Raw genomic sequence first — 25,874 nt, 5'->3', positions numbered from 1 at the left:
TATCAACACAGGTTTTCATCTGCACATATATAAATAATAATTCATTTTAGAGAGACACAGCTGGTTAGGGTCAATTTTCCATCACAATTTTAACAAGGTTTTTCTCTTGCAATTTAATCTACCACAGCCAGGTTGCTTAGAAGTTAGTTTAATTTAGTTCAATGGGAATTACTCCCAGGTCTCCTGAGAAACCTGTACGAGGGTCAAGAAGCAACAGTAAGAACCAGAGATGGAACAACCGATTGGTTCAAAATTGGGAAAGGAGTACGACAAGGCTGCATATTGTCACCCTGCTTATTTAACTTATATGCAGAGTACATCATGAGAAATGCCGGGTTGGATGAATCAGAGGTCGGAATTAAGATTGATGGGAGAATTATCAACAACCTCCGATATGCAGACGATACCACCCTAATGGCAGAATGCGAAGAGGATCTCAAGAGCCTCTTGTTGAGGGTGAAAGAAGAGAGTGCAAAAGCTGGTTTGAAACTCAACATTAAAAAAACTAAGATCATGGCATCTGGCCCTATCACTTCCTGGCATATAGAAGGGGAAGAAATGGAAGCAGTGACAGATTTTACTTTCTTGGGCTCCAAGATCACCGCAGACAGTGACTGTAGCCATGAAATTAAAAGACGCTTGCTCCTTGGGAGGAAAGCTATGGCCAACCTAGACAGCATAGTCAGAAGCAGAGACATCACCTTGCCGACAAAGGTCCGTCTAATCAAAGCTATGGTTTTCCCAGTAGTAATGTATGGCTGTGAGAGCTGGACTATAAGGAAGACTGAGCGCCGAAGAATTGATGCTTTCGAACTGTGGTGCTGGAGAAGACTCTTACGAGCCCCCTGGACTGCAAGGAGGTCAAATCAGTCCATCCTAAAGGAAATCAACCCTGAGTGCTCATTGGAAGGACAGATAATGAAGCTGAAGCTCCAATATTTTGGCCACCTAATGCGAAGAGAAAACTCCCTGGAAAAGACCCTGATGCTGGGAAAGACTGAAGGCAAAAGGAGAAGGGGACGGCAGAGGATGAGATGGCTAGATAGCATCACGGATGCAATGAATATGAACTTGAGCACGCTCCGGGAGAGAACGCAGGACAGGAAGGCCTGGCGTGCTATGGTCCATGGGGTCACGAAGAGTCGGACACGACTGAACGACTGAACAACAACAACAACAAAGTGGGTATAAGATTGCATCTTAAGAATATAACAGTTCAGGTTTCTTTACAAGTCATAAAGGAAATGGGAAGCCATGGGCTTTGCAAAAAGAAAACGAGAAGTGTCTCTGGTTGGACCTCCTCCTGACTTGGAAATCTAGATACCAAAAACAATTCTGTCTCAGAGAAGCAAGGGTTGCAAGCTTCTTTCCACAAGCCCTATATTTAAAGTCTTTGGAATGTAGAGAACAGCAGCTAGATTTGTTCAGACAATCTATCCAAGATAGAGGCAGAGGTCTGCTTCTCATCTTATATGATATTTGGTGCTGCTACCTAACAAGAACAAATAATAAATATTTTACATTTATGTAGTGCTTTGTCTCAGCAGTCCTTACAACAACTCTGTTAGGTAGATTATTATTATCATCCCCGTTTTACAAATGGGGGTGAGTGGGAGCTGAGGCTGAGAGATATTTTAATTTTTACATGTTATTTATTTATCATAAATATTTTTATACTGCCTCGGATTATATTCCCAGGGTGGTCACAAAAAGAACAGAACAATTAAAATGTGAATTGCCAAAGGCAAACCTAGTGATTTCACAGCAGAAGAGAGATTTCAACTAGAAACTTCCTGGTTCACAGTTTCCTCACTTAGTCACTATGCCACACAACCTTTCAATCTTTTAGATAATTTACATTAAAGAAATCAAACCATGGCACATCATATTACACAATTTCAAATCTCACTAGAAAGGCAACTCCAACGGTTTGTGAGGAAGTTTTAACACACCTTAAGGCAGATTATCAAGCTATTTTAGCCCTATTCAGGTGCTATTTAACCTGCTTAAGCTCAACTTGGGGATGGGGCCATACTGAGTAGCCCTGCCCATGACATCGTGTACACTGAGTAGTTCTGCCCCCTGTGTTATCTAGGTTCATGCTTGCATGGACTCCTCCACATGTGCAAAGACCTCCTCCTGCAGATGTTTGCGCTGTATGTACATATCTCCAGGGATGGAGCTACTTGGTACATGTAACATCAGGAGTCCGCCCCACTTGTATGTTGAACTAATCAGGTTAAATAATGCCCGAATGGGGCCCTTTTCAGATATTAGTCCTGTAAACCGTATCCACTCTTGCATATACACAAACAGTACCTTCTGAAAACAAGTAGCTCAAATAAGTAACATCGGACCTCAACACTGCTGAAGTCTTGCAAGTCCCATACAACTTACTCACGTCGTTTATGCATACCTGGAGGCAAAGAAATGACTCACAGGAGTCATCCCACGTCTAAAAGTAGTAACAAGGGTATGTGAAATCTAAACAGTACTGAAGGCTACAATCCTAAACACATTTACTAGGGAGTAAGTGCTATTGAACATAGTGGGGCTTATTTTTGAGAAAGTATGCATAGGAGTGCACTATACAACACTGAAAATGATAGAACAGAATAAGGGAAAGAAAATCCCTTGCAGCTCCTCTTCTCCCTTCCATCCCTAATTTGAACAAAATGCTGCCGAAGGGTCCAGCAAAGTATGGGAAGATGAGTCAGATAAAATGTAAGAAAAGGAACCTAGTATAAAATGGGAGCAAACACTAGAACGAAACAAACCCCTCTGCTGCTGGAACTACTTTAAAGTGAAAAGAACTGAGGGATCAGGCACATAAATTTAGGTTGTAAGCCTATGGGCAGGCCTCCATTGCTGTCAATTCTATATTTTACATTGTATAACACCTTAGTTTTCTTTGGGCACTTAAAATGAATAAATGACTGAGACTGGAAAAATTGTTTTTTAAAAATTTAAAAACACTCTCAATTTTGAAAACCAGTTCTCAAGATTTCCATGTTACGATGACTAATTCCTGCTACAAACTTTGAAATACATATATCTTCCTTATCATGAAACAACATGAAGTAATGACTCCATTACATGATTCTAGAGCCAGTGCAGGCGGCTTTGCTGCTGCCAATCTTCAGATCAGGGGTGGGGAACCTGTTGCCCTCCAGATGTTGTTGGACTACAACACTGACTATGCTGATTGGGCTGATGCGAGTTGGAGTCCAACAGCATCTAGAAGGTCACAGCTCCACCCCCCCCCCTTTGATAAACTTTCCATTTTAAAAAAAATGAGGGAGAGATTTCATTAGATTTTGTTCCTGGTGCAAAAATGCTCTAAGAGTGGTACTTCTCTCTGTTTAATGTAAACAATTTATCAGGGTCTGCATATAGTCTTTGACATTACTGAGTCTGGGTACTTGTCAGAAGCAGAGGGCTGCTTCTCAATAGGGATGTATGAGAATTTTGGTTTTGCTTGCAAAACGTGAGCATGCCCTGTTCATGGTTCCAAACACAACCTCGAGCATATGTCTGCCGAAAATATTAGCAAATTGTTGAACATGTGCTTGCATTCGTCTCCTCCTGAACCCCAGTTCGACTTGTGCAAATTTCCTCTGTAGATTGAATCAGCTCTGCTTTAGCCTATGGAGGAAAGTCGCACAAATTAAGAAATTTGCACAAATTTCCAGTTCGATCGCTGCTCGATTTGAGCAAATTTCCCTCAGAGTGAGCAGTGATCGTGAACAGGAATCAGGCACAAGAGTGGCGAGATGATGCTCAGAAAATCCTGATGATCTTGAACATCACTCATTCGCCCATCCGTACTTCGCAATACACACACCGTTGTACATTTATTGTGGTGAGAAACAGCTATGGGGGAAAGGCTCATAAGTCTACTTAGTTAACATGCCAGGTAATTCTTCTGCATGGGGGTAAAGAGCAGGGCTGGCTTTAGCATAAGCCTCAAGTTGTGCCTGTGTAGTATATGCAGAACACAACTTCCAGGAGTGTTTCATCTTAGAGGAACATACACACCACAGGAAAAATTCATGCTAAATGCTAGGAGAAATAAAAGGGGAAAGCAAACACTTCTATAGGACTCCTGGCATTTCCTTCCTACCCTTTGCTCTCCAAGCCACTTGCAGGGATGAGGCAGGGAACTCGAGAGTGAGATAAAAGAAGCAAGAAAGGCCTTTGTTACACTCTTTGCAAAAAGAGCAGGGAAAGAGAACAAGCTCTCCTGTTCCGCTTCTGCCTCTGCCTCCACCCCATGGAGCGGAACTAGGAGAAAGGAGAAGAGGGGGAAAATAACGGGGCTTTAGGGCCCTGGGGACTTCCTTCCTACTGCTTGCAGCTCACAGCTCTGCAGAGAATATAGGGGATGGGAGTCCAAAGCAGAGGGAAGAGGCGTGTGGGGAGCTTTACACTCCGCCTCTGAGTCCTCCTTCCCTCCTGGAGGAGCAGTTAGCAGGGCCACAGCCGCAAGCCCTGTAACAAGCACAGTACAAAGGCAGTGCTTGGGGCAGGAGGGGGCGGAGGCAGGCCCAATCCTTGCACTGCCTCATGTGGGTGCCTCACTTTGTATAATGGAAGGGTTGGCTGTGATAAAGAGCAATGCATCCCAACTCCCCCCCATACACACTTCTGTTTTGTTTAGCCTAATCATATAATCTCTTTTATAATACAGATGTACTACCCTATCTTAGGGTGGCCAGGTATCTTACTTTACAGAGCACAATCCTCTATTTTGGCGAGCTGGCAGGGGAAAATCCCCTTTTTAAGGTGCCTTCTATTTGAAGAAGTGTCCAGTCCAAGTCTGTTTTAAAACCAAAGAACCATAAGGAGAGTAGAGGCCTTGATGTTGCCCATCAAGAGTGAGCACCTGGACAGCAGGTTGAACAGGCACCCAGGTTAACTAGTCAGTCTTCTCCACTATGGTGAAATATATCGTATTTCTATTTAAATTATAGTTACTTTAATTAGTTATATTAAATTTCCACCTTTACATATAAACTAGCATATGCAAATGTTGTGTAAATTTGTCTCCTATTTTCTGGTGATGCCTAAGAGGCCGCCCTACTGCTGTTAGATTCCACTGGGGTGTTATAGTCTGATGGGCCCAAAAGGCCCATAGGAACTGGAGGGCGCCTTGTGTCCTTTCCCTCCCTGCCTTGTTACTTTGCCACTGCACAGACTGCCAAGGTGGACAACTACACTATTAATCTGTGGACATTTTATACTGGCAGATTTTATGCTGGAAAACTGTAGCCCGACACATCTGGAGGGTACTGGGCCAGGAAAGATTATCTAAGAGGCTACAGAATTTAAACCTAGACATAGCCTCAATGTGGAGGAGGGGGATGGCTTCTGCAGTCACATACTAGACTATAAACTGCTGTTTTATTCTGGATGAACAGTGGCAAACATTGTATTAGCCTTGAAAAATTCAGCACATATGATCCTTTTGTGATATTATAGCTGTATAAGGGCATATCTACACTGCGGATGTTCATACAATGGTATAACAGTCGTTGCCTCTTCTTAGGGAACTTGTGAGGGGGAAGCAATAGGGTTTTCTTGTAGAGGGCTGACAGTGCTGACACCAACTCACAACTCCCAGGATTCTTTAGAGCAAGTCATATGCATTTGATGGCATTTGGTGGGGCATTTATGTCAGTTGTTTTTATCAGGTCCAGTATCTTATTGCAACAGTTTTAGGTCTTTAAATTGTTTTAAATTTTGCATGTTAGAGATTTTATATTATGTGAACCACCCTGAGAGCTTTGGATATTGGGTGGTACAGAAATGATGATGATGATGATGATGATGATAATTTGGCATAAAACCAAGACATTTGTTGTATAGGTATCTCTTAAAACAGAATGGATGTTCCTTATATGAGACTGTAGCTTCAGTGTATCCCCATTCTAACGGTCTGAAGGGGCAATCCTGTGGTATTATTAGGGAGCCCTTAGATACATTACATCAACTATCCACCAGGTGTCATTATAGTTCCAACCCAAGAGGTTCTCAAAATTAGGGATGTACGAAAGGTACTTACCTTTCGCGGATTATGTTGATGGTGGGGGGGGAGGCGCTCCGTCCCTCCCCCCAGAATCCTGGATGGGGGGGGAAGCGCTCCGTTCCTCCCCCCCCCCCGGAATCCTGGCCGGCCGGCTGTGCTCTGGATGGATTCTGCAGAGCCGCCGGCCAGCTCCGCCAGCAGCCAGACATCCGGCCGCTGGCTAGCAGGGACGCAAATGGCGGCGGCTGTAGCCGCTGCCGTTTGTGTCCCTGCAGTCAGCCGTGATAGGCTACATAAATGTTTATGTAGCCTATCACAACTGACTTAAAAAAACAACAACAACGCGCATACGCAAATGGCGGCGGCCGTGGCATTTGCGTTCCTTATTTTGGACGCTACGCTATTTGCATTCCCCTTATTTTTGCCATCTTAGTCTGTGTAAATCTTGACGTAGATTAAGACGTGCCAAAATAAGGAACGCAAATGGCGGCGGCTGTGTCCGCCGCCATTTGCATATGCGCGTTGTTTTTTTTTTTTAAGTCAGCCGTGATAGGCTACGTAAACATTTACGTAGCTTATCACATTTTTTTTTTTAAACTTAGCCGTGATAGGCTACGTAAATCTTTACGTAGCCTATCACGTTTTGTTTTGTTTTTAACTGGAAATGGCGGTGGTGGCAGCCAGTCGGAAGACCGGCCGCTGCCGCCGAACCGCCGCCGGAGCCGCCACCGCCAGGAAGATCCGCCCCAGGTAAGTCTCGTCCCGGGGGGGTGGCAGACCGTTCCGCCACCGATTTCGGGGGGCCGAATGCGCTGGCATTCAGCCTCCCCGAGATCTGTGGCAGAATTCTCTACTCAGCATCCCTACTCAAAATTGGAGCTACTTTGAGGCCTGCCTCCATGCAACTACAGATGCTGGAAAATTCGAGATGGATTAAAATGAGCTCGGATTTCTAAGAATCCGACCTGTGGAATCTATTGCAGAGTGCCCCCCTCAGGCTGTGTGGATTCTGTGGACTTTCAGATAGTTTTTTTACTTTCCCGAAATTTACACATATAAATCCATAGAAAAATACGTAACTTTCTGCTGAGGAAATATTGAATGGAATGGGAGACAATACACTAAATGTTAAGTACTGAGGTAAATTATGTAAATAATTACATAAACACTTACATAATTATTTACGTAATTATTTCCGTATTTTCCTGCATGACAAAAAAAAAAAAAATACTCGCATCCGTGTGTGAGGTGATTATGGAACGATAAGCACCTGACAATCCGTGAAACACAGACAGAGAGGATTTTACAGATTTTACAGTCTGTACATCCCTACATGCAACTAAGGAGGCAACTAGACCTGGTGTGATTGAGAACTGTGATGAAGATGTCCCAGGCTTTGAAAAGCATTAACAGCTGTGGGAATGGAACTCAAAATCAGAACAAGACTGCAGCATTGGGGGAGGGTTTTTTTACCCCATGATTAAACCCTGTTTTTAACCCTTGATTTTCTTGATTAAAAGCTCCTCCCAAAAGCAGTTATTTGCCACATGGAGAAAATCATACAGGTTACCATATCATGAATAAATCCTAATGAAAGTTAAAATAATGGGATTTCAACGTGACAACCATTCATAATATTTTGTGTATTCTGCACAGCAACTTTAATGGTTCCACTCTGGACTACTGTTCCCTTTTAATGATCTGTTTTTGTGTGTGTGCTAAATCTACTTTCTACCCTTCTTTTAAAAAACGCTTCACCAAAAACTCTAGGACATTCTTCATATTGCAGCTCTTTACAATCTGGCCGCTGTATTTGTGTTTTGATTGTACTTTGTTTTAATATTTATGAGCTAGTTAAGTTTCCACTGTTTTCTGTTCACACGGTGAAAATTCACAAGTTAAAAAAATGTTAAGCCCATTACTTCAATTTGTTTTAAAATCAAATATTTCTACTCACCCGTGAATACAGTTTGGATGACATAACTGACACACTGAATTTTTATCTGCATATTTCCAGACTAAGGTATCATTTTCACCCGCAACGCCAGCAGGGCAAGATTTAACACAATGAGGACCATCTTTGGCATGGGCACACTTTGTGCAGTTATTTGGACCCTGGTTAAGAAACAAGACATTATTTGTGGATATAAAATACATTTGTCTATGAGCTGACAAATGTCGTAAGTGAATAAACGTGGCATAAATGTTAGCATTGGCCCAGTTTGCACATAACAATGATCCTGTCTTACTGTGATTGAGCAAGCGTGCTTCTGCATGCTGCCTGATCACTCCCACTTGGCTCCTTCTGCCAACAGGAGCAGCTAAAGAATCCACTGATCCTCCATCCCTGGTTTGTTATCATGATGTCCAAACAGGTTGTCTCTCCCTAAACAAGCCAGTCATAAGCCATGGTTTGTTGTTTGCTTATGGCTCAACAAGCCAGCGTACGATGTGAACTGGAACACTGAGTTTTCAAGAAGTTCTCATATGGTTTATTGTTTCATTACACTGCTGATTTCTGGCCCTTGCACAAGAGGTATACCTGGGATTCACATTACTTGTTTATATGCATTTTTCTATATTTTGTACTATATTGTTCCATATTATGTACTAAAGATTTTAAAGAACAAACTGATTATTCACACTGCTGAGTTGTGGAAACATGGACAAGTTGCTCCACTTAATTACAATTACACGGGAGTCCCAAACAGGCTGGATCTTTCTAGGTAGCTAATCAAGATGGCATTCAAATGCCCCATGAACTCTATCCTTTCTCACCACCCTGAGCCAAACTCTAATTTCCTACCCAGGTTATGCGTGGGGATGGGAGAGATGTTTATAAAAATGCACCAGTTATACGAATTACTTGAAAATGAAAACACACATTTGCTGCAGCTCTTCAAATATTTCAAAGCTGATCTAAGGCTAAGTAATTTGCCCTCTTCCGTTAAAAGGAGTGCCTGAATTTTTCAGAAGCAAAAGGATGCGGGGAGGGGAGGAATCAGTTTCTTGCTTAATATTTCCCAGCAATATCTGGAAGTGTTTAGAAACTGTCTATGAGTTACCAAAATTGAGAAGCAAGTCATTAATTCAGCATAATTCACCATTCCGAGCAAGAATAAATTATTAGTAGTATGATAACCCTTTGACACATTTACCTTATGTAATAGAGTTACATAGCTTCCTACTGAAAGTGTTGCGCTCACAACCCCTACAGCAACACACACTCTCACACACCCAAACTCTCTCTCTCTCAATCTCTCTCTCACAGACACACACACACACACACACACACAGAGCAGCCCCCCATAACACACAAAACAGGCAAAACATACACAATAAAAACAAACTCTTCTCCCCCCAAATGAAAAAATAACCCCAGGCAACACACATAATTGCTCCCCAACAGGCAAAACACCCCCCCCCACACTATAAACCACCCCCCAGAACCATAACATGCAACACCCTCAAGAAAATACCCACTGCCCTCCCCACTCCCTCAAGCTTACCAGGGTCCCCCCTTGGTTTCTTCTTTTAAAAGGCAGCTCAGTCAGGTGGCTAGAAAGCCAAGTATGGCTTGCAAATGCCCTGCCTTGCTCTCTTCTTTTCTTTCCTACAAATGCCTCTGGGCCCAGACTGCATTCTGGAGAAAGGAGAGGAAGGAGGCAGGGCATCTGGGGGTCTGCACGTCCCTTTCCAGTATGCCCAGCCACTGTTCAAGGTTAACAGTTTGTTGGGTGGGGGAGGAAGGGAGGAGCAAGGGCCTTTGGCGGGCACCAAGGGATGTGCCTAGGGATGTAGGTGGAGACTCCAGCTTTAAATGTTTCTAAAATTGCTGTTGTCAGTTAAGCCTCTTTTATCTGGGCTTCTAGATTATGAATTCTTGACATGATCTATATCTTTCCCTGTTCAGTGCATCTTCTAGTACTGACAAGTTGCATGTCTTTTAGGCATTTTAGATATGGGGAATTATATTGCATGGACCTTTTGGTGGGGGAGGGGGAAGGAGGATATTTTATAAAGAACTGCGCTTACTTCTTTCACAAATACATTTTTGTGAACAAATACTGACCACTGTGGTGCCAAGGATTATAACTGAATATTCACCAAAGATTAAATTGCTTTTCTTTTTTGCAGGAATTACATTGCATGAATTTTTTGCATCATCATCCATGAGTATCATGTCCCTTATCCCAAATTTCTAAATATAGTCACTTAAGGGCACAATCCTATGGCTGCTAGACAGTGGCTAGATGGCCACAGGACTTGTTGGTTTCTGGGAACAGACCTTGTAGCCTGTACTCCGAGTTCGGTTCCTGGAGAATCGCCTCCCCACCCCCTCCCCCTCGTAGGCAGCGCGGATTGCCTACGAGGGGGCTCTGTGCTCATAAGAGCAGCATAAAGCGGGGCAAAAGGGGGTGTTCTTGGGGCAGGGTGTGCAGAAGTACCAGTACAACACTTCCTATGCATTGTCTGGTCTCCCCACCCTGCGCGCCGACCTCCTGTGGCTAGACAGATGAAACTGGCTGTCTAGCCATGAATGCAGGATGGCTGGAGCGTGGAGGAGAGGATCCCCTCCACACTCCTCCTGCTGTGCATTGGATAGGCAATCGCCTCTGGGTTTGGAGGCAGTCGACTATCCCGATAGGATTGCTCCCTAAACCCTGTTATTTTTCAAATAGATGTGGGAGTTCCAACATGCAGATGGAGCTCAAGCACCTACCAAAGCTTCCTCTTTCATATCAGTGGAGGGATCTGCTCTGCACATGCAAAGGGAAAGGTACTTAACTTCCACTGAAATGAACAGGGGGGGCATGTGTGCAAGTGACTAGTACATCTCCCAGGCAGAAAAAAAGGACACACTGGACTTGACTGGGGGTGGGGTGTGGATTCACCTAGCCATGTGAGCTTTCAGCCCCCCACAACAGATTTGTCTGTACTCCTCTCTCTGTTGCTCAGTGTATATTTGAGCATACACAATTTTCTGAATTGAGACAACTGTACGTTAAAGCACTGTTGGGAATAAGTTTGCAAGATAATATGTACTTACCGATCCTTTGCACGTTAAAATGGATTCAGTTGAATTTTGCACCAGGCATTCCGGATGGCATGGAAGACATTCAGAATGACTCAGAAATTCCCGAGGCTCCCTGAAATGGGTAGGAAAAGGAATGTAAGACATAGCCAGCAACATATCACACTCTACATTTCTGAGCTCTGACTTTAATGTAGCATTTTAGTTTGTCTGTACCGGAACAGCTAATGACACAACAGAAGAGTACAAGAGAACTATGACGTAGCACTGTGAGGGCAAACACCAGAAGAAGCCCACTCTGTCACTTCCAAAACTTGCTAGGACACTCAATCACCCCAACAATTATGAGAGGATACCTTCTCACAATGATACCCAGCAGAGAATCTCATTACCTTCAAACACTAAGAGGGTGATAGTGCCAAGGTGGTCTGTTATTCAGGTTCAGTACCAGGCATGGTACTGAACCCTAACCATGTTACACTGTTAGAATAAGGAGTGGTTATGAAACCCCTAGCCCCAAACACCATATTTCTAGTTAGCACATTATTGGAAGGAGAAACAGGGAGGCAGAACTAAAAGGCCTAAATATTTGTTCTTTGTTCTTTTTTGCTTTCTTTCAGAAGCAAAAGATGCACATAGAGGCTTTTAACGTTCACTGTACACTGTTCCAACACTTCATAGCTTCATTCTAGTAATTTTGGAGAATGGTGCTAGAGCCAACTCCTCCCGCTATCCATGGTCAGGAAAGATACCAAAGTGCCCATGGCTCACAGATTTGAGCTCTCTCTCTCACCTATATCAAACTTTCTCTTCAGCTTTTATCAGTAATCAGGGATACATAATTTATTACTTAAGGGTAATGACTTATGCCAAAAAACATTATTGGCAGTTATGGAAAACAAACATAGTTTGGCCAAATAGAGAAAAATTGTAAGAAGAGTGAAAAGTTAGTTGAATATGTAGTGTATTACTACTCAGGTTATATGCTGCAGTGGTCGATTCACATGCTTTATGCCAGGGCTAAACTAAATACAAGGCAAGGTTACTATATGTTCCTATTTCTACATCTAGGCTCTCATCCAACTAGCTATGCCACAGTCTTAACTCGGGACACACAGGAATGCCTGTTAGACACTTTCCATTCTAACAAACGGGAGAGTCAGCTAGTTAGGATGACAAGCAGGATTTAGGCCTGATTCACACGTGGCTCCACCTTGCAGCTCATGTAACTGAATGCAACACACCGGGGCATCCTGTTACTGCTGCTTTCCTAGGACAGGAAAAGCAGGAGGGTTGTTAAGCACCTGGCACGGCACAATATATGACTGGCTGGCTGAGTTTGGCTTGGTGGATCACTAGAAGTGGCCTCATGCCAGGTCAGATTATTTGTCTGTCAAGGCCAGCATTGTCTATTTATTCTGACTGGCAGTGGCTCTGCAGAGTCTCAGGTGGAAGTCTTTCACATCACCTGTTACCTCATCCTTTTAACTGGGGATGCCACTGATTGAACCTGGGACCTTTTACATGAAAAGCATATGTCCTATCACTGAGTTATGATTCCTCCCCCATGTTCTATCATATATGCAGTGGGGTGTGAAAGTGAGCTTCAGTCTCATACGAACTCCACTACCTCATATAAAACCTTTCAGTCTGCATCTGTTAAATGCCTATGCAAGTAGGTCTTGCTCAAGGTGTATGTGAGCATAGAAATTTATGAGCATAAGGTTTGATTCACATTATGAGATTCAACACATGGAAGACACATGACCCCAAGAATCACCCCCCTATACTTTGCCACATTTGCATTCTGTTTGCTGAGGCGACATGAAACCCCAGCTTTGGGGGTGCAATTGTGTTTGAACAAGGCAATCAAAATGTATTTTAAAAACACACACCACGTGATTGAATTATTTAAGTTAAGCAGAAATCAGCTGATAATTAAATTCATACATTCTCTGAAACATACAGTATATTATTAAAATATGAAAATTGAGAACAGATGGCTTAGCTACTACAAGTAACTTATCACTAATTAAACTATGTCTGCTCATAATTTGATTTGAAGAGACCAAATTTGCCAAGTAGGTCAAACCATTATCTGGAGGTAGTTTACTTTAAAAAGGTGAAATCTGCTGATGGATGAAGTCCTTTAAAAGTGTACACACTGTGTATTCTGTTTTAGGGATTGCTTTTAGGCCAGCCACCCGACTTTGGAAAGACATAGCAGGAGAGAAAGCAAGGCAAATATTTTCCATGGCAGGTATGTGGAGGAGTCAACATAACACACTTGACATTAGAGAACAATAACAAGCTGTTCTTGTTTCAGGATCACAATCCTTGGTCCAGATTCAAAGAAGTTCACAACTAGGTCCATGCTCCCAAGGGGTCTTTATATTTGTGTTACTTGAACAGCAATCCCCATGCCAGCATTGCAAGTTGCTTTTGAAACTGAGGGGACTTTTGAAATCTATTGTGATGTTTCATACTATTTATTTGTGAATAACTTATGGTTTGTATGTGTTTTACTACATCTATTTTTTTTTTTAAATTAAGAACCGAATGGTTCTTTCAAAAGCAGTTTGTGATATGGCATGGGGGTCTGATACTAAAAAGGTTAATCAGCTCTTGAGTGCACCTGAAGTAGCTTGTTAAGACTTCAGCCATTTTCTAGAATATAGGTGATTTGGTTTAGAGATTTATTTATTTTAAACTTCCCCAAAACCAAAGTTCTCTGGGTAATGTACAAGGTATTAAAATATACGATACAAATATTAAAATAAAAATAAAAACTGCACAGAATAAAACCAAGATAAAATCAGCAGCAAATAATAAAACCATTACAACATCATTAAACTAGATTAAAACCACCACTAGCAGAATAGAGTACTAAAAGCAGTTCTTAAAATGCTTGGGAGAATAATCAGCACTTTCACCCAGTCCTGAAAAGGCTATAACAAAGGCCACCATTCTAGCCTCTCTGCATCTCTGCAGAGAGCATTTTACAAACAGGATGCCATGACTGAAAAGGCCCACTCTCTTGTAGCCACCCACCTCCCCTCATTTGGCAGAGACACGTGACATAGGGCCTCAGATGACAATCTTAATGTCTAGGTAGGTACATTTGCAACAAGATTTGTAACAAGAGGGAGAAAAGACAACTAGGGTGAAATCTTTAATTTGTTAACGTAATTGGGATAAACAATACCAATTTTCATTGTTTTAAGAATTCATCTTGGGCTGAATCTACACATAGTAGTTATACCGTTATCATACTGTTATCATAACTATTGGTACACATGACATCAAAGGGCACCAATAGTTATGATAACAGTATGATAATGGTATAACTGCTATGTTAGATTCAGTCCTGGAAGTGTTTTTCAAGCATAGCTAAAGAGATGTTTTACAAGAAAATAAAGTATTTCTATGGCAAAAAATCCCCTTCATGGATAACTGCCTTGTTGTGGCGAAGGGGCTTGCGTAACTCAGTGAAGCCATAAGCTATGCCGTGCAGGGCCACCCAAGACGGACAGGTCATGGCAGAGAGTTCTGACAAAATGTGGTCCACTGGAGAAGGAAATGGCAACCCACTCCAGTATTCTTGCCAAGAAAACCCCATGGAACGTATCACAAGGCTAAAAGATATGACGCCGGAAGAGGAGCCCCTCAGGTCGGAAGTTGTCCAATATGCTACTGGGGAAGAGCAGAGGGTATTTCCAAGTAGCGCCAGAAAGAGTGAAGCGGCTGGGCCAAACCCGAAAGGACACTCAGCTGTGGATGTGTCTGGTGGTGAAAAGAAAATCCGATGCTGTAAAGAACAATATTGTTTAGGAACCTGGAATGTCAGATCAATGAATCAAGGTAAGCTGGAGGTGGTCAAACATGAGATGGCAAGATTGAACATCGACATCTTGGGAATCAGCGAACTCAAATGGACAGGCATGGGCAAATTTAATTCAGGTGACCATCATATCTACTATTGTGGGCAAGAATCCCTTAGAAGAAATGGAGTAGCACTCATAGTCAACAAAAGGGTGGGAAAAGCAGTACTGGGGTACAATCTCAAAAATGATAGAATGATCTCAGTACGAATCCAAGGCAAACCATTCAACATCACAGTAATTCAAGTCTATGCCCCAACCACTGAGGCCGAAGAAGCTGAGGTTGATCGGTTCTATGAAGACCTACAACACCTTCTAGAACTAACACCAAAAAAAGACGTCCTCTTCATCATAGGGGATTGGAATGCTAAAGTAGGAAGTCAAGAAATCACCGGGATAACAGGCAGGCATGGCCTTGGTGTACAAAATGAAGCAGGACAAAAGCTAATAGAGTTTTGCCAAGAGAACATGCTGATCATAGCAAACACTCTTTTCCAACAGCACAAGAGGCGACTCTACACATGGACATCACCAGATGGTCAATATCGAAATCAGATTGATTATGTCCTTTGCAGCCAAAGATGGAGAAGCTCCATACAGTCAGTAAAAACAAGACCTGGAGCTGACTGTGGCTCAGATCATGAGCTGCTTCTTGCAAAATTTCGGCTTAAATTGAAGAACGTCGGGAAAACCACTAAACCGTTCAGGTATGACCTAAATCATATCCCTGATGAATATACAGTGGAGGTGAGGAATAGATTTCAGGGATTAGACCTGATAGACAGAGTGCCTGAGGAACTATGGACGGAGGTCCGTAACATTGTTCAGGAGGCAGCAACTCAATCCATCCCAAAGAAAAAGAAATGCAAGAAAGCAAAGTGGCTGTCTGATGAGGCTTTACAAGTAGCTCACGAAAGAAGGGAAGCGAAAAGCAAGGGAGAAAGGGGAAGATATACCCAACTGAATGCAGAGTTCCAGAGAATAGCAAGGAGAGACAAGAAGGCCTTCTTAAGTGAACAATGCAAAGAAATCGAGGAAAACAACAGAATGGGAAAGACTAGAGATCTCTTCAAGAAAATTGGAGATCTCAAGGGAACGTTTTGTGCAAAGACGGGCATGATAAAGGACAAAGAAGGCAGGGACCTAACAGAAGCAGATGAGATTAAGAAGAGGTGGCAAGAATACACAGAAGAACTATACAGGAAAGATCTGAATGTCCCTGATAGCCATGATAGTGCGGTCACTGAACTTGAGCCGGACATCCTAGAGAGTGAAGTCAAGTGGGCCTTAGGAAGCATTAGTAACAATAAAGCTAGCGGAGATGACAGTATTCCAGCCGAGCTATTTAAAATCCTAAAAGCTGATGCTGTTAAAGTGCTGCATTCAATATGCCAACAAATCTGGAACACTCAACAGTGGCCACAAGACTGGAAAAGGTCAGTTTACATTCCAATTCCAAAGAAGGGCAACGCCAAAGAGTGTTCAAACTACCGCACAATTGCGCTCATTTCACATGCCAGCAAGGTGATGCTCAAAATCCTACAAGCTAGGCTTCAGCAGTATGCGAACCGAGAACTACCGGAAGTACAAGCTGGGTTTAGAAGAGGCAGAGGAACTAGAGATCAAATCGCCAACATTCGCTGCATCATGGAGAAAGCAAGAGAATTCCAGAAAAACGTCTATTTCTGCTTCATTGACTACGCTAAAGCCTTTGATTGTGTGGATCACAACAAACTGTGGCAAATTCTTAAAGTGATGGGAGTACCAGACCACCTTACCTGTCTCCTGAGAAACCTGTACGAGGGTCAAGAAGCAACAGTAAGAACCAGACATGGAACAACCGATTGGTTCAAAATTGGGAAAGGAGTACGACAAGGCTGCATATTGTCACCCTGCTTATTTAACTTATATGCAGAGTACATCATGAGAAATGCCGGGTTGGATGAATCAGAGGTCGGAATTAAGATTGCTGGGAGAATTATCAACAACCTCCGATATGCAGATGATACCACCCTAATGGCAGAAAGCGAAGAGGATGTAAAGAGCCTCTTGTTGAGGGTGAAAGAGGAGAGTGCAAAAGCTGGTTTGAAACTCAACATTAAAAAAACTAAGATCATGGCATCTGGCCCCATCACTTCCTGGCATATAGAAGGGGAAGAAATGGAAGCAGTGACAGATTCTACTTTCTTGGGCTCCAAGATCACCGCAGACGGTGACTGTAGCCATGAAATTAAAAGACGCTTGCTCCTTGGGAGGAAAGCTATGGCAAACCTAGACAGCATAGTCAGAAGCAGAGACATCACCTTGCCGACAAAGGTCCGTCTAATCAAAGCTATGGTTTTCCCAGTAGTAATGTATGGCTGTGAGAGCTGGACTATAAGGAAGGCTGAGCGCCAAAGAATTGATGCTTTCGAACTGTGGTGCTGGAGAAGACTCTTACGAGTCCCCTGGACTGCAAGGAGGTCAAATCAGTCCATCCTAAAGGAAATCAACCCTGAGTGCTCATTGGAAGGACAGATACTGAAGCTGAAGCTCCAATATTTTGGCCACCTAATGCGAAGAGAAAACTCCCTGGAAAAGACCCTGATGCTGGGAAAGACTGAAGGCAAAAGGAGAAGGGGACGGCAGAGGATGAGATGGCTAGATAGCATCACGGATGCAATGAATATGAACTTGAGCACGCTCCGGGAGAGAGCGCAGGACAGGAAGGCCTGGCGTGCTATGGTCCATGGGGTCACGAAGAGTCCGACACGACTGAACGACTGAACAACAAAATGGCAAAAAATGGTGGTGATCTTAACTTTGTTTTATCATATCTGTGTGAGGGATGCTTCAATATATTCGAAACATTAAAGATGCACCAACCTTGTATAAGCGAGAGGACAACCATTTATTCTGGTTTAATCAGAATAGCGAGACATAATGTCATATAAATGCGCATACAAGTGAAATGAAAGAATGGAAAACATCCACCCTTTTATCATTTGTGTGAACGAACAGGATGTTAAGAAACCCCCCCAATCTCCATTAAGGTACCTTCAATCCACTTCCCTAAATACGTATCGACATACCTATGCTCTCAGTGGAAAATATTCTCAAGTGAATCAGAGGATGTCTTGACCTTGAGACTAATGCTTTGGCCTAGCATGACGTCTGCAATGGGACTGCTACCATGGGCAGATAAGAAGGGCATTGTGCTCCATGTGCAATGCAATCCTCAGCATATTTACTCAGAAGTAAGAGTTCTTATTTTCTTAGAAGTGTGCTTAAGATTGCAGCTGAAGGAACATATCACTGAACATATACTGGTGCAAGCTGCTATATCCAACATTGTGACTATACACACCTATATGATTAGTATTCTTGTATCTTATTTAAATAGAATGGAGGGAACTCTTACCCTTGCAAAATGTTGCACTCTTTTATACACTCCCGTTGACGACTAAAGTAACGGCAAGAAAAGCACTGGAAGGGTCCTGGGCCCCAGCAGCCTACATCTGAGCAGAGGGGATGACAAACCTGTCCTGCAGCAGCTAAGAGACAAAAAAGCAAAAACAAACCACCCCTAAAAATTAGTATCTCAACACATTTAAAAAAGATGGAGTCAAAGTCACTAGAGAGCAGAAGCACTGAGGACATGATGATTCACACTGATACTTGTTTAAATAAATTACTAAAATCCAGGAAATCATCAGTCCATCAGCTACTCATAATGTCTTCACTCTACATCACACTCTCTGTATTCTCAGCCAGCCAGCTGATCTCTACAACACACTTCCTTTTATAAGCAAGTTATCAATAAGTTATCAGCACAGCAACTTTTCCTACTTTTCAGTCACACAGAGCTTTTCTACATGAAAAATCAGCTGTTAATGTTAATCGGCTGTTAATCCCTTTTGATTTTGTCCTGGAATTGAAATCTGAGCACTATACGAGGAGCGTTTCCTTTCCTGCTTTTCTGCTACATAACCTCTAGGTGGCAGTGTGGTATAGCGGAATAGTACAAGTACACAAGAGCAAATCACATTTTCTTTCGCTTTCACAATCAAATGCTGCATTTTCCCTGCTCTATAAAAGCTCACCAAAGTGCTGGTTAGACAGAGAAGTGAAACTGGAAGGTCACAACATTGTCTAAGGAACTCATAAATAACTGTGAGTAGGGAATGACGAGTGCATGATAAATCCCTTATGTAGAAAAGCCCACAACCTTAAGTCCCACTCTTCAGAATCTTTCAATGCAGATGGTGTGGAAGGCCACATAGGTATTCATTTGACCTTGCAGGTGGCATTTCTTACTTGTCAACCCTGGTAGTAATGAAGCTGAATGGATGGGATGCTCAGATGCATCATAAACTATTTATTCTACTGCTGTGCAAAACTCAAACACCCCAAACAAACCTGGTATAGGGTGATTTGGAAGACTGCATATTTTGCAACATGGACAGCTCTTAGAAGGCCCATATGTTGCAACTGCACTTAGTGCACTTTCACCTATCTGAAAGTGTATGTAGAAACTGCAGGAGACCAGGGCTAGATCTACACTAGCGCTTTTAACTAGTATTGAAGTGCACTGATGTTGGGGCACATTACATATTCTGCATACTGTTTTTCTAGTGTCATTTCCCACTTTTTATTCCATATTGCCCAAAATACCACAACAGATGTCATTGTGTGTGCTATGAGGTATAAATTCGCAAGAGGGATATAGAAAGGAAGACGGGGACAGGAGGCTGGTAATGGAATGCAGTGGCAGCAGTGAAAACCAGTCAGAGGCTACCATTAATATGTAGCCTCTGACTGGTTTTATGGTTAATATGTCAGAAGCTACCATTTTAAAGTTCTGTGTAATCCATCAAGATGTCTGGCCCTGACTACACTTATGTGACACTTCACAAGCTCAGTATCCTTGTCTTAAAATACTTCAAGTATTTCTATCCTATCATTCAGTTTGAAAACGTTCAAGGTAGCTAACAAACAACTAAAACATACAAATCAATTAACAAAATAAACCAATAACTTTAATTTCTAAGAATAATATTCTTATAAATAAAACAGCAGTAACAGCAAATTGCAACAGCAAAAAACAAATAATTAAAAGCTCAGGTCAAAGTTGTCTTGGCCTGGTACCAAAAGCTGGTGGCATGCAAGGGCCTTTGGGAATGGTATTTCTATTCCACAACTGAGGTGTCACCACAGAAAAGGCTCTCTGACTGTGATCCAGCTAACCACTTGAAATAGGAACATGACAGTAGGTTCTCTGAAGGTAATCTCAAAAGATGAGGAGGTTCACATAGGAGAAGGCAGTCCCCATGTCCAGCTGTGTCTGATATGCAGGTGAGACAGCTCAAGAGTTAAAGAGAGCTGCAAAATGCACACTTGTGAAAAAGCAAGGTATGTAAGCAGTGTATACAAGCAAGGTATGTAAGCCCAGTCTGATGGGGGTTGTACTGATAAATGCAGAGATCAATAATGTGAAGAAAATGTAAATGGCCATTACAACAACAATGTAAAGTCAGTTTTCTGAAATGTACACATATTCCCAGTCAAAAAAGTGGACCCTATTAACTTACCACATTGACTTTCATTTCTGTTTTTGTCAATTCTTGTTTTCTGCTTTTCTGTTACAAAAAGTTTCTTCCAATCAACTTTGTTACCATAGCAGAGCTGGTAGTTTTTCAAAATGGCAACATCTCCATCACTTACTTCCCTGAGAGAGCGCAATCCCAGAGAACTTATATTCAGGTTAGTGATGGCAAGAGCATATTGGCCCCTAAAATGGAATAAGAATGATAAAAAGTAGGAAAATATACAAAGAAAAGCACTGACCCTCTGTGTAGGAAGCAATTTGTTCAGTTCACATTTTAATGCAAACTTACCTAATTTGCACTTTCAAACTACTATGTGAACTGAAACTCAGTTATCGTTCAAAATTCACATTTTTCTGAATTTTGCAATGGAGTTTTCCAATCACAGAATGCATAGAAATGCATATATTAGAGAAAATAATGTTCAAATATGCATTATATTAGGCCACTTGCAAAGAAGTATATATTAGGCCCCCCCAAAAAGCATGCATTAGGAGAAATGCAAACATTTTTTCAAAAAATCTCAACATTTCAGATGAACCAAACTTAAAATTGGAAATATGAGAAACTTAGAGAAACCACTACTGGCAGATTTGTCCATCCCTACCACTGTGTAGCATGAGGTACTCAGACTTCTGGAAGGTGGAGGGGCTGCCATGGGAAGGAGAGGACTGGGAAGTCTGTTTCCACCAGCCCAGTTGCATATGCCTAAATTTGGGTCCAGCCTAGTAGGACTTACTTCTAAGTACACATGCCTAGGATTGCACTGTTGGTTAAAAAATTCTGTTTGATATTTAACTATAGCAGTTTTCTCAGATTCGAAGCAGAAGTAATGTCCACAGAGAAAAACATAAAAATAATTTTGGAACCATTTTTAAAATCCCCACCCCACCCCATACATACAGCCCAAGCATGAAATTATTGTCTTAAAGGCTCCCGCTAAGTAACAAACATTAATACCTAGTTTGCATGTAATGACTAACCATAGATTAATTAAGCCATGATTGGTTGGGGCTGCATTGGAGCAAGTGAGCTGCCTCCTGCCCACTTGCTGCTTCCATTTTGCATCCAGTTTAGAAAACTGGTGAGATGTATGAACCTGGAACTCTGGGTTGCTGAGGGGGAAACAGCCTAGAATTTTAACACAACAACAAACCATGGGTTTTCCCTCCAACAACTCAGAGTTCCAGGTTTGTATGTCATGCCAAACAACCCAGGAATGGGGCATTCGGATGCCAAGTGGAAGTGGTGAGTGGGCAGGAGGCAGTGTGCTCCTTCCCTCCTGCACAGACCTGACAACCCATGGGTTAAACAACCCCTGGGCTGTCATTACGTGTAAGCCAGGTCTCTGTTACTTCCTAAGTGTTTTTTTTCTTTTAAAATAATTTTTAGAAAGCACTCACTAGAGTGGGGCAAGGAAACTGACAAAAGTAGTCCAGTGCAGTTTTTTAGATGGCTTTCATTCTGAATAAATATATAGTCCCTTCTGTGGTGCAGAAAGATAACAACCCAAAGACAGCATTAGATTAGGAGAGCAGACTGACTCACCTAGTCCTTAGGTAATTTGTAATTAGCATGGCATGGCTAAGATGACTATGGAATTCCTTTCTTTTAAATATTCAAGATTCAGTGGAAAATATGCAATTAGACATTGGCTGCAGTCGCATGCAGCAGTAAGCTAGGATTTCGCACTACATGTACAAGCCTCTGTGATCCCAAGCCTCTGTGATCCCAAGCGAAGCTTGGGCTCATGCGCTCCTCCGTCTCCTACTTACACGACTGGGAGGAGAAATTAACTAGGATTCTGTTTCTATGATAAGCTGGATTGTTGTTATGTATGAAACAGGAGTCATGGTTTAAGACAAACTCTGGCTAAACAAACCAGCAAAGCTATCCAGGGTTTGTCGTTGGCTTGTTTAGCAATTGACTAGAGCTTGTTTTAAGCCACAATTCCTGGTTCCTGGTTATGCCCAGGTTTGCAGAGGTTTATCTACATAATGCTAAATCCTGGCTTAGTGTTATGTGTGAAGCAGGGCGGTCTTATTATCCACTATATGTCATGAACTACCCAGATTATACCTATTTTGAATATTAGGTATTACTGTATTTATTGGAATTTTGGTTGCCAGAGAAATTTAAGAAGGTTTTGTAAACTTTGCCGGCCTTGCCTATTTCACTTGCAACCTTGGGACCCTTTCTTAACTGAAATTTGCAGTATGGGACCTACTTTTTATGTTTTTCCCATGTTATGTCCACATTTCTCTCTCTCTTTTCACCAGTGGAGATGTAAGATTTAGCCACAGTAAGTCGTTTGTTGCCTTAATCCTGGAGAGGATCCCAAACAAGAAGTGAAGTTATGGTTTAACTTGCCAAGATAATCCCCTTTCCAGAGGATGTGTTGCCATATACTTGGCTGGCCAAAAGGCATGGATGGTGGGTTGTGGCTAGTTTGGTGAGTTGCAGGCCTCAAATGTGGGGAAACACCAGTGAGACCTGCTTGTGTTATCATTTAAATAGAGAGTCTGGAAAAGCAGGGAAACTGTCTTAACCATGGCTTGCTCAACTCATATATAATGCTTAACCATGGTCATCACAAGCCATAGTTACAAGCCCCCTTTGAACAACTGGTTTCTCAGCCTGGTTTATAGTGGATCCTTAACTCTGGTTTAGGTATTCAGACATAACATTTAGACATAGTTAAACAAAACAAAAGTATAGTTAAGCTGTATGTCTGCATAGGACCTCTTTCTCTTCTATCTCCTTTTCCTGAAAGGAATTTTTTAAAAAACTTAACACAAGGAACCCAATAAAAGAAATGAGAGCGCTCGCTGTGTTCTCTGTGTTTGCTGAAGCTAAGCAGATACTGACATGATAACCAACCTGTATACATAGAAGAGTGCATTAAATACATATATTCTCCTTTGGTAATACCTTAATGAAAAAGAAGGAAACATGGTGGCAGTGCTGCTGGTATATCCCACCTTAAATCAGCCTGCAATCTATTTGTAGTTCATGATCCAATCAATGAAAGACCAATGGTCTAGCCATTTTTTTTAATATAAACAAACACAAGTATACACAAGTACAAGTTTTTGGCACATGGCCATACATACATTTGTTTTGTTCTGCCTCGTATAACCTCCAGATTTTCAAACACACTTAAATCGGTGAAATTTTCAGGCCAAACCTGGATCAACAAAAACCCTGAAACAAGACAAATAGCATTAAAAACATTTACAAAGCGTTTTTGTCAAGCAAGAATGCCTTTCCTCTCCTACTTTTATAAGAACATTAAAACGAAGAATGACATTTCAGGGAGCTTCAGTATAGAACTATTTTTAACACTGCTTTGTAAACAGTTTACATGCAGGTCACCAAGACAGCTAAACATTATAAAGGCTGGTGTCTACAGACCTGAGCAGCTTGAGACATGACAGAAAATTTTACTTTCCTTGAAGTTCTGTTGCAAATCTGTACATTTAAGTGTGGCATACACATAAACCATTTCCTGCACCAGGGAAGACCTTTTTTAAAACGTAGGAAATGTGAAAGGCAGAAAAAGCAGAGCACGATTTAACAATTACAGCTATGCCCATGGAGCTGACTATAGGTTTGCCAATTTTTGACATGGAGGGTCTGTTCAGGCATTATGTTCCAGAGAGAACACTCAAGCCATTAAACATCTTGAGCTGTGTTTTGCCCCTCCTCTCATGTCACTGCTGGGAGAAAGCAACAAATGAAACACCCCATTTATTTGTAATATTCTATTTGAAAGTGACTGGTTAACTGGGCTGTACTACCCAAACAGAAAGTATAGGGGTGCATAGAGAGCTAGCATATTAAAATAAAAGGAGCACAGCCCAATTCAGTTGTTACTTTCCCCTTGCTGTGAGGGCCCATTTTAAAGGGGGAAGGATTGCAAGAATCAGGCCATCATGCATTCTGGCCTTGACATGGAGGACTTACCTCATAAGTGACAGTGGCCCTGTTCACACGTAATGCTAAGCCATGATGGTTAGGGAATTTGTGCTAACCATGGTGGCTTAACATGTCATGTGGGGGGAGAAAACCCTGCTAACCACGGTTCTGGAACCACCCCGGGTAACCACACCCCTGCAGTGGGGTTAAGGGGCCCTGGGGTGGCTTACTGTTACATGTGGCAGGCTCTCTGGTGGATAGAACAGGCTCCAGGTGGTTTCTAGGTTGCAACCACAGAAATGATGGCCTAGAGCATCCTGCACTTCTGGTGATGCTTTGGCTTTCTCTATGGTCACTGTCACATAGCGATGGATGGAGCAGCTGGTGTGTGCATTTCCACAGTGCAAGGGCTGTTAAGGTTACTGGTAGCAGGAGGATGGTTATGGTAACAACAGAGGGGAGTGGTTATGGGAACCACATGGTGCCACATGGTTCCTGGTCATGTGACAGGTGTGCGCATTGTGGTTTTGATCTCCCCCCCCGTAGTTACCCTAACTACCCTCTCCCCTCATGCATCTGAACAGGGCCGTTATGTGCAGGGGTCATGCCTGTCCTTCAACGTGGAAATTAGAACGCTGGAAACTATCTTGCTAAGCTTTCTAGAACAATGCAAATCACTCTACAAGACACTTCAGCTTTGCAACAGTCTTGCTTGTTTGAAATTCAGATAACTTTGCTAGAACCAAGTTGCTAGATTGCTCTGAGTTTTTAGAATTGCAAATATTAAAATAGCTTTCTGGAGGTCCCCCCCCCCTTTGCTGTGCTTTCATCCTAGAACACATACTGGAGGGATGGAGTAAGTAATCCACTGCTTTCCCCCTAATATTAGGAGGCAAAAATTTGCAGGGCAAGAGAGGGTTGTGCCAAGTTTCTGGTAAGGCTGTCATGTGAGAGCAATTGCTCAAAGAGTATTTGAGAAACTAAAAAGATAGTTCTGAAAGAAAATTGTTCTCTCTGAACTACACAGCAAGAGTAACCAAGTTCTGGATAGGTCATTAAAGTAAAACTTGCCCCCCCCCCCCAATAGCTCTTCTCTCTTTCTTTTACTATATTTTGTCCACCTCTGTGCTCCGTACAAGTCAGTTCTCCTAGTTAGTTGCATTTGCAGACACTCAAAAGGTTTTCTGTTCACTTTAGGGAAAACCATTATTATGAAATGTGGGAACTCCCGGTGTAAACATGTTTCAGTTCTATTTCTTCTGGTGTCAGACACCACCATGGAATTAAACAGCTCCTTTGAGACCAAAAGTTGTTCCAACTTATATGCGTGTAAACGTAGAGTTGACGGTTCTAAGTACATGGCACAGTTGGCTCTATAGCATAGCACAGTTTGTTTTATTGGTATATATGGGGATAAAATGTCTTGC

At 42.2% G+C, this 25,874-nt stretch overlaps 1 protein-coding gene across 2 annotated transcripts in view; it reads right to left on the bottom strand.

Moving 5' to 3' along the window:
* EGFR (epidermal growth factor receptor) overlaps positions 1 to 25,874 on the bottom strand; it is a 222,716-nt gene that overhangs the window by 35,363 nt on the left and 161,479 nt on the right. For both annotated transcript variants that reach the window (XM_084857769.1, XM_084857770.1), the window contains 5 exons: positions 23,643 to 23,733; positions 20,515 to 20,714; positions 18,345 to 18,477; positions 11,079 to 11,178; positions 7,986 to 8,143 (listed from right to left, as the gene is read on the bottom strand). In XM_084857769.1, coding sequence (XP_084713895.1) covers positions 7,986 to 8,143; positions 11,079 to 11,178; positions 18,345 to 18,477; positions 20,515 to 20,714; positions 23,643 to 23,733 — 682 coding nt within the window. The remainder of the gene's footprint in view (positions 1 to 7,985; positions 8,144 to 11,078; positions 11,179 to 18,344; positions 18,478 to 20,514; positions 20,715 to 23,642; positions 23,734 to 25,874) is intronic.

The sequence above is a fragment of the Heloderma suspectum genome, chromosome 5, assembly GCF_057233095.1.
Source record: "Heloderma suspectum isolate Gila_16-S chromosome 5, 16-S_ref, whole genome shotgun sequence".
NCBI classification, from domain to species: domain Eukaryota; kingdom Metazoa; phylum Chordata; class Lepidosauria; order Squamata; family Helodermatidae; genus Heloderma; species Heloderma suspectum.
Note: the sequence above shows the minus strand (reverse complement) of the source record. Positions and strands in the feature narration are given on the sequence as shown.